Here is a 9,397-nt window from a genome sequence, read left to right on the forward strand (position 1 = left end):
TCCCACCATTTTTTCCCCTCATTTCAACACCCATAGACTGTTTCTGAATGATTTCTACTGAAAATTGTGTTGGTAATTGCATCTACTGTGTGCACGATTGCTACCTCATAATATGAGAAAAAAAAAAAAAACAGGTAGTTTAGTGGATCATTTTGCTTATGTACATCGTATTCCATAGCCAAGTAAGGGAATAAGACATTATTTTTTGGAGGATTGCGGGTAGGCTCGTTTGTGTTTCCAAATGGGGTTTGCTTTTAGAGAAACTGTAGCCTCTAGGTGCCCCAAGTAGATCAGGTAGCCATAAAGCAGTAACATCCTAGCTAATTCCTAAATGACCTTTTGTTTGAAACCACTGAATTATTTGCCAAATTTTATGGGTAAAAAAAAGTTTTAAGGCATAATTGACATCCAGTAGCGAAGAAACAACTTCCAACCATTCTTCATATTTTCTACAACCTTTACCGACAAGCTTCACTTCACCACATGCACCAGCAACACCGACGGCACCTCCTTTTCCAACCCAGCTTTGCTAATCTTTTTGTGTGGGCATGGCTTCAGCTTTGGAAATTTTAAAAACTATAAGAAAACTCCACTTAAAAATGGAATTTATTAAATATGTCAAATTTCGTTTTCATTCTTGTATCAATTAATAGAGGCAATCGTAATCAGGATGTCATTTTTTACGACTAAGCATAGAGAGATTAGACATAAGAGGAGGTATGGAGAGGAGGACTAGAAAAGGAGACATGGAGGATGAGAAGAGGGAGGAGGATGGGGATTAGAAGGCGGCGGCAACGTTAAAGAGAAAAAAAAGAAGGGGAAAAGAAGAGAACGGTGGGAAGAGAAGGGGGAAGTGTTTAGGGGAGTAGGACAAATAGTAGGAGGAGAAGAGGAAGAAGGAGAGTACAAATGGGGGGAAGGGGAGAGGGATGGAGGTCGACAAAGAGAACACGATGAAAGAATGGGATGCAGAGAGAGGAAAATGAAGAATGTGAAGGATAAGACAAAAGAAAAAAGGAAGGGAGAGGGAGAGGGAGCAAGGGAGGAGAAAGGGGAATATATGGAGGAGTAGTACGGGAAAAAAAATTGGAGGATTAATAATATGAGAGCGAGTGGAGGAGTGGAAATGGAAGGTATACAGGAGGATCAAGGGGAGAGTGATGGCGGTCGCGAAAGAGAGTAAGGTAAAAGAAGAGGCGAAGACGAAAATTGAAGGATGCGAACAACAAGAGGAAAGGGAAAGAGGAAGGAAGGAGGAGGAGGAGGAGGACTAGAAAAATAGGAAGAGTAATATGAGAGCAAGTGGAGGAGGAGAAGAAATGAAGGATACATAAGATGAGGATAGGGGAACATAACAGGTGTATGAGAAGGAAGGGGAAAGGGAAGATGGAAGACAACGAGGTTGAAGAGGAGGAGGTGGTTTAGGATGCAGGGGCACTGGAGCTAAAAGAGGGAAAGAAAGAGTAAGACGAGGTAGAGGGTGCGTAAGGTGGGGAGGGGGGAAGGAGGAGGAGAAGTAAGAAGTGCTGAGGAGAGAAGAGCGATTAGTATGAGAAGGAGGGGGAAGAGGAGGAGTGATGTTACGTTATTTCACAAGCTACAGCATAGTACTAATGTCTTATATAACCTATAGAATTGTGTTATTTGACAATTAATCATCTGAGTAAAAGACGTAGTTATATTCGAATATTCATGCTCTTAACAAAGTTAAATACGAATTATTTATGAATGGCTGTAATTTTTTTTTTTTTTTGTGCAATCGATTCAACCATCAAAATACTATAGCAACAGTAGTTTCATTGTGATCAACACTCAACATGTACACACAGTGACACAACCGAACCAAATAAAGATACAGTAATTAATATACACATAAAACATCAACGATCAAAATATCTTGGGGAACCGCGCACTCACGGGGAAGTGGGGGGGAGAGGAATTGGGTGAAGAGAAGGATGAAGAAATGACGAGAGGAGGACAAGTAGTAGGGGATGAAGAGGAAGGCGAAGAATGCGGGTGTGGGGAAGGGAAAAGAGGGATGGAAGTTCAGCTAAAGAATAAGGGAAAAAAAAGAAGGATTGGAGAGGGAAAAATATAGAAGGATGCGGATGATAAGAGAAAATAAAAAGAGGTAGGGCAAGGAGGCGATGTGGGAAGACATGAAGGAGTAGTACGAGGAAAAAAGGGAGAAGGAGTAATTTGACTAAAACTGGATAATGAGAGGGGATAGAAGATATAAAGGATGAGGATATGAGACATCTAAGGTACATGGGAGGATAAAAGGGAAAGGGGAAGAGGAGGACAACGATGATGAAAATGGGCTGATTTAGGATGTAGCGACGTTTTACAGAAAAAATAGGAGAGAAAAAGGGTAACGGGGGAGAGGGGGAGAGAGATTGAGAAAGGTGGGGGAAGAGGAGGAAGAGTAGGAAGAAGGGGAGAAGGACAAGTTATATGACGAGAAAAGAGAGGGCGTGGTTGAGGATATGATGAAGAGAGAAAGAGGAGTACAAGGGAGAGGGCGAGTCATATACGAATTATTCTATAAATACTATTCCCTCCTAGTCTGAGTGTTGGTTCCTCTTTCTATTTCCATGCTAGTCGGGTGTTGGTTTCTCTTTCCTTTTTTGGTAAGTTTTGTGTGGTCCAAATTCAATTCCATGTGGGGTAGGGTGTTTGGTGTAGTCCAAATTCATTTCCTTAATTTTGATGTCCAAAAGAAAGGGAACCAACACTCAGACTAGGAGGGAGTATCATAGTTTGAGTAGCTAAGGATAACCACACTCCTAATGAACATAGCTGCCCAAAAACAGGATATAAACTAGCGAATTAACCATCTAATCAAATTGCAAGTCATTTACCATTAATACCCCCAACAAAGATAGATACTAGATCTTTACGTATGCTTATCATCTTATTTGCAATCGATTCAACAATCAGAACAATATAACGCCAAAAAAAGATTTGCTGAAATCGCAACAAAAAATATACAAAGCCAAAACAAATCAGGATACGCTAACATGCACATAAAACGTAAATAATTCAAATATCTTGGGGGAGTTGCGGACGGTCCAACCAACTAGTAACTAAAATGTCGTGCAAGGGACACCCATGTCCGATAAGGCAATCAATCTTAGAAAGAAGATTAACTCAGAAATTACATCAACAGCTACTTCATAATTCTTGATGTACAAATTGTAAAAAAAAAAAAAAATAATAATAATAATAATTTGATGTACTAGTAGCATGGATTAATGTCCAAAACTTGTGCATATTTTAATATCAAGTATCAACCTTTATCTACCACTTAACTTTTAAACTCCAAAACACTAACTTTTAACACAAAATCTCATTATAGACGGCACATATCCCGTCTATAACTAAAGATGGGCCAAATACAATATCACATTCCTAATAGGACAAGCAACAAGTGGGTGATGGGGGCCAAAAATGTCACCACTTTCAAGCTATTTGACCCGCCTTTAGATATAGACGGATATATCCGTCTATAACAAGACTAGCTGAACTTTTAAATTCCACAACGGTGGCCAGTAAGATGAATTCTTAAGCCATGTTACAAAGAGCCCGCATCGTGTTACTAGCGACATCCAACAGCTGCAAATATTCATCAGCTCCATCTACCAGACACTGCAGTCAGGCAAACATGAACGATTACTACTTCCTCAACTTATTTAAAATATCAACTACAAAGTCAGTTGTGTTCATGTATGACATTGTTGATCACAAGTTTTGCACCAGATGCTAGAATTATCTCTAATTCAAAAAAATGTTCTAAATAATACTCCCTCTATACGAGTCAGCTAACCCCATTCGCCCCTTTTTTTTTCCTGCAACGGAAAATTGAACAATGAGGGTTATCGACCGAAATGAAGAGGGTAAAATGGTAAATGACCTGAATTCAATGTACAGAAAACTTAATATGAGAATGATCATAATCACCATATATGAAATAGTAGACTTCACATCTGAAACATCTGCTACAAGGCATAGATTATTTAATGACGACATATATGATATACCCCCCTTGGCCCCTCTGCTGAAAATTGATTAAAGCATTTGTTTCTCTCTTTTTAATTACAAGTGTAAATTTTCCTATGAAGGCAATTAGTTGGTAATCAAAGCTTTGCACAATTGCCCTAACCTCTAAACGTCAAATCCAGCCTACCGTAACATTAGACAAACATAAAGATTTTACCTTGTCTGCTTCACCCATCTTTTTGAAAACCCTAGCCTTCTGTTCATCTAACAAATCTTCAGCGCCCACGGTAAGATCAAATAACTGCAAAGTCACAGTGAGAAGTTAAATGTGGTCTAGTATCAGATGGGTAAAGAAGAGTGGAATTCAAATGTAGGGGACCTGTGAGATTATCTGAGACACTGGGTAACCTTCAGAGATAACATTATTAACTTCAGTGTTAGCCAAGTCAAAGTTACCACTCTTGCAAGCTGCCAAGAGACTCTGAACAATCTCCGGTGGGATAACCTGTCCATTAAGGAACTCATATTTGGTACCAAGAAAAAGGGCCGAAGATATGACAAAGATGATGCCTAAAAATGGTAAATAGAGGAATTGGATCAAAGTCAGAGTGCGGGAACATTAACTGCTCAATTTGAGATTTAACTCAGAATGGTCGCTGTAGTGCTGTACAGTGACTCGACAACACCTCGTAATACGAGAACATATTACCTATAAAGCCTTTATAATTGAGCTGAGATGCAGTGCCGCACATGGAACAAAGATGAGGTATCGGTTGCAAATGTGTTAACGTTTAAAAAGTCATGGTAGCAGACTATCAAGATGTCAATGATTTAACGTAGTGAGCAATGTAACTACAGAAAATTCAACGCATGCCTTAGTTATTCACTTCTTGAGATTGAAATGTGAAATTAAGTTGATTTCTATATTTGTAATCCGATCGCTCTTATGGCTGTTTTTATTTCAAAAAAATATATCATTTACAAACGCGCCTGTTCGACTATTCTTTTCAAAATCAACGGGTAGTATAGTCGTGGAAATATGAATTAAATAACATGATATTTTCAAATGTCGATCATCTCAGTAGAAGTATCGTATTTTTTATAAGACATTATACACCAAAAATTCGTAACAACTTGGATTCTTTTAATGGGCATTACATGAATATACACAAGCATGGTGTCAGTGTCACAGCTCATAGTTACAGAGGGAGATAGATCAATTACAAGCCCAATGAACTCCATTCTAAAACCGATAGCCAGCTCAGCTAACATATTTAACTTGAAAACCAATTTGTTCTTATTTCACAGATGTGGGATACTCCCACAACTCACCCTTTCCCAACAATGCACGTCAGCCAGGGGTAAGTGGGAAATGGGAAAAAGAAACAAACAAAAAGATGACAGATGACTACTCCCTACTCTGACTGATCTTATCCAATATAATGTGTCTAATTTACCATGAAACTTCTTTTAATCTCAAAAGTACTCTTCACTTAAAGATCTTACAACAAAAAACGCCAAAAGGGTATTATGGAAAAAAGTATGCCTAACTCGAGTTTCTGCAGATTAACATTTTCTGTTACAAGAAGATGAAGTGACAATTCTTTATGAAGACGGCATAGTAATGTAGCAAGAATAGAACCACTTTGATGGTCATATGCAGGAGGTGAACAAACATTTGAATATGAATAGAATACAACATGAATAGGGCATGCGAAGTAGATAGAGAGAGGGAATAACATCTTTTGTAAAACATACCCCAGAGACACTAATTAGGTCCTCGGAGGATATGGTTGATCCATATAAGCGAGCAGCACCCTGTTCATGAAGCAACCGATTAATTTCAGTCATGAAAGTGATTGCTAAGGACAGCAGACAAAGGACACCACTTAAGTAAGTAAACACAGTCAGAAAAATGTCATCAGAGTTAACATCAAACCGTCATGGATGAACAAACCATCAAGCTATCATGTACTAAGGTTGGTCAAAAGTATGGACGTGAATTTTTCAGAACATGATATGCTAACTTCCAATCAGTATCTAGAACCCAAAAAAAAAAAAAAAAAAAAAAAAATAATCAGAATCCACAGGCTACTCGTGTTTATTTGACTTTGCTTTGCTGGGCTGATTCTGCTGTAAGAAAGAAGACGCAACAGAAAAAGGGAATATGGAACAGACAATCTTCTGAGTTGACAGCAAAACTCGCTGTTTAGTTCTACTTAACATATTCTACTATTAGTTTTACCTATCGTGTGTACGAGATTGCTCAAAAGTTGTTAGTGCAGATAAGCACCTTGTAAAAGGTTGCTCTCCTCTTTTCCAAACTGAAAGTGACAAGACATTATGTTCTCTATCTTTTATGAGATATGACCAAGGGTTTGCAACATATTCATAAGCCATGACCTAGAATTAGAAGAATGTTTCCCTCTTCAATTTTGCTTTTAGGAATAGTGACAGTAAATGTTGAAGGTTTTAGTAATGTCATGCTAATTTACTCTGATATTCTGATCTACACTACAGATATAAGAATGTTTCACGATCTAGATTATCAACTTGTGCATATCAATCCTTCCATGCAATGAATTCTCTTAAACTGTTTTTTCGTAAGAATTACGCATGCTGGTATAAAGCTAGCATTACCAGATCAAAAACAACTAGAGCTAAAGCACCTAAGTAATCAGCTAAAAGCTAGCCTAAGAAGATCAGACCACTAGAGTTATAAGCACTGAAGTAATCAATTACATCCTCATTATCACAGTTAGATGCACAACTCAAAATCCTAATGGTAACAAGGAATTTGATCTGTTCTACTATCCAATTTGTGGTTCCCAAGATATTCTTACTAGAGTTCAAGAACTTAAGTAATCAATTAAATTCTCATTATCACAATTAGACATACAGCTAAAAATCCAAACACTAACTAGCAATATGATCTGTTGAGCCAAATGCATCGGCTTTTAGTACCGGCATGCAAAGTTTCAAATCTTTTACTCCAGATTATCACGATTAGACATACAGCTAAAAATCAAAACACTAGAAATATGAACTGGTGAGCCAATTTATCAACCTTGAGGTACTCAAAATACCCTTACTAGAGTTTAAGGAATCAATCATATGCTCATTATCACAATTATATGTACAGCTTAATGACTAACTAGGAATTTGATACAAGGTAATGGCAGAATGTAACCATTCGATGTTCAAGGTATCTCAAATTATACAACAGGTGAAGTTTAAGTTACCTGCAAATATGTAATGGCCCGACGAAGATCACCTTGGAAAATGGAACTTAAGGTTAAAAGAGCCTTCATAAATCACAATACAGTTTCATAAGGTATTGGTCAATAAGACAAAGGCGGTATTAGGGATGACACAATAGTATCAAAAGATTAGATACGACACCTGTGGATCCAGATTGAGGCCTTCTTCACTACATATGTGCAGAATACGACCTCTCATTACTTCTTCAGGAAGAGGATTAAATCTAAATTTGGCACACCTTGAAGCCAATGGTTCAATGATCCTGCAAAAAAAATCAGGGTAACGCTACATAATTAACACTTCTCATTCATGACTACAACTACTATATGAGAGAACTGGAGTTCACAAGTGCTCCTTTACACTTTTACAGTTATAACATATTACATACCAACTTTTTTTTACAGAACAAACCCCAACAATCCTTTTCAACTACCTTTATATAAACAAGGTTCTCCTTCAATATGCTGTGAATAGTCTGTTCATTATGCCAGTATTGGTCCTACTACTATTATTACACCAAAAATGTCAAATAAATGACCCACCTGCTGATATAGTTACAAATGAAGAAGAATCTTGTAACCTTAGAGTAAGTTTCCATTGTTCGACGCAAGGCATTCTGCAACACAAATGCAGGTTATAACATGTAAACTTATTCCACCCTTTTCACATTATTAAATTGACAAAAATTGATTACCTGAGCATCTTCAGTCATTGAATCTGCCTCATCTAAGATTATGATTTTGAAAGGTGGACAAGGATAGCCTCTGAAAAATGTGTACTAAGAAATGAGATGAACATGACTTGATAAAATAGTGAATCCAGTGGAAAAAAGAGAAGGAAGAACAAAATACCCATATCGCTGGGCACCTACAGCTACAGCAGCAAAATCTTTGATTTTTGTACGAACCACATTAATGCCGCGGTCATCACTAGCATTAAGCTCGAGTACCCTAGACTTGTAGAGTTCTGGTCTGTAAAAACAACAGTAATGTGAACCCTATTTATATATATACTCTTTGTTTGCAATTTTGGCATAAGACTTAAAGCAATCGGCAGTAAAAGAATAATACCGACCCATAAAGCTGACGAGCAATGGCAAGGGCAGTGGTAGTTTTTCCGGTACCGGGCGGACCATAAAACAGCATGTGCGGACACTAACAGCATTCATTCAAAATTAGGGTTTTGCATAAAAAGTAGTAAAAATGAATATGAATAAATGATGAAGATGAACATTACATACATTAGAAGTCTCAAGGGTGTTGGTGAGGACTCTAATGACTTCATCTTGATGGGCTACATCCTTCACTTGCTTTGGTCGGCTGTCATTTCAATTGCAACATGCGGATTATTATCAATTCAATTCAATTCTAATCAATTCTAACAAATTTCAGACATATCAAAATACAAATATAAATATAAATATAAAAAAATATTTATACTATTTCTCCACCCATTGTTGAGAGCTCTGCGGCAGTGGCGCCATTTTCGTCTCTTTTTTCTTGCCTAATTGCCTTCTCTTTTTCCCGCCTCTTTTTCTAGTCAGACAATTGCTTTTTTTAAGTGTCATGTAAACCCTTTTATTTACCCTAAACGCTAAACCCTTCTAATAAGTTTGGTTGAGGGGTTTGGAATGGATAGGAATGGATTTGGGCAAATCTAGTGTTTGGTTGGCTTGTTTTGGAATGGAGTTAGATACCGAAGGGATTCTAACTCCATTCCAACCCCTTATAATCTCATAACTAAGTTTGCACCCAAGTTTCCAACTCCATTCCCCCATAGTGTAAAAAATAAACATACCAAACAAGTTTAGAGTGGTATGGGGATCTCAATTCAGTTTAGTTTTTATGAGTTCTGTTCAGTTTAGTTCAGTTTTATAAGTTAAGTTTAGTTTCTATATAAGTTCAGTTTAGTTCGACTCTTATAAGTTCAGTTCCTATAAGTTCAGTTCGGTTTAGTTCAGTTCAAGTTCGGTTTAGTTCAGCTCTTATAAGTTCAGTTCGGTCCAGTTTTTATAAGTTCAGTTCAGCTCCTATAAGTTTTTATATTAACTAAAAATTCATACCCGTTTTTTAATATTGATGAATGGAAAAAACAATAGTACGCTTTTCAATAAAAACAATGCAAAAGAAAATCCAAT

General features: G+C 37.3%; 1 protein-coding gene across 1 annotated transcript; it reads right to left on the minus strand.

Moving 5' to 3' along the window:
* Positions 1-3,249: 3,249 nt before the first annotated feature.
* LOC141633092 (replication factor C subunit 2-like) lies at positions 3,250-8,816 on the minus strand. The gene is made up of 12 exons (XM_074445578.1): positions 8,700-8,816; positions 8,501-8,579; positions 8,335-8,414; positions 8,112-8,231; positions 7,955-8,024; positions 7,803-7,876; positions 7,402-7,522; positions 7,242-7,304; positions 5,758-5,817; positions 4,379-4,504; positions 4,217-4,300; positions 3,250-3,648 (listed from the first exon to the last, which is right to left on the minus strand). The coding sequence occupies exons 1-12, from the start codon at positions 8,741-8,743 to the stop codon at positions 3,565-3,567; spliced, it is 1,005 nt and encodes a 334-aa protein (XP_074301679.1). The 5' UTR covers positions 8,744-8,816; the 3' UTR covers positions 3,250-3,564.
* Between the last annotated feature and the right edge of the window lie 581 nt (positions 8,817-9,397).

Source organism: Silene latifolia, chromosome Y, assembly GCF_048544455.1.
Source record: "Silene latifolia isolate original U9 population chromosome Y, ASM4854445v1, whole genome shotgun sequence".
Classification (NCBI taxonomy): Eukaryota; Viridiplantae; Streptophyta; class Magnoliopsida; order Caryophyllales; family Caryophyllaceae; genus Silene; species Silene latifolia.

Bases quoted from the DNA above. Each gene is read 5' to 3' on its own strand.
- LOC141633092 (XM_074445578.1), bottom strand. From the start codon at position 8,743: ATGGCGCCACTGCCGCAGAGCTCTCAACAATGGGTGGAGAAATA. The intron at 8,580-8,699 runs GTATAAATATTT...TTGAAATGACAG, and splicing joins CAACAATGGGTGGAGAAATA to CCGACCAAAGCAAGTGAAGG. The intron at 4,301-4,378 runs GTCCCCTACATT...GTGACTTTGCAG, and splicing joins TGTCTCAGATAATCTCACAG to TTATTTGATCTTACCGTGGG.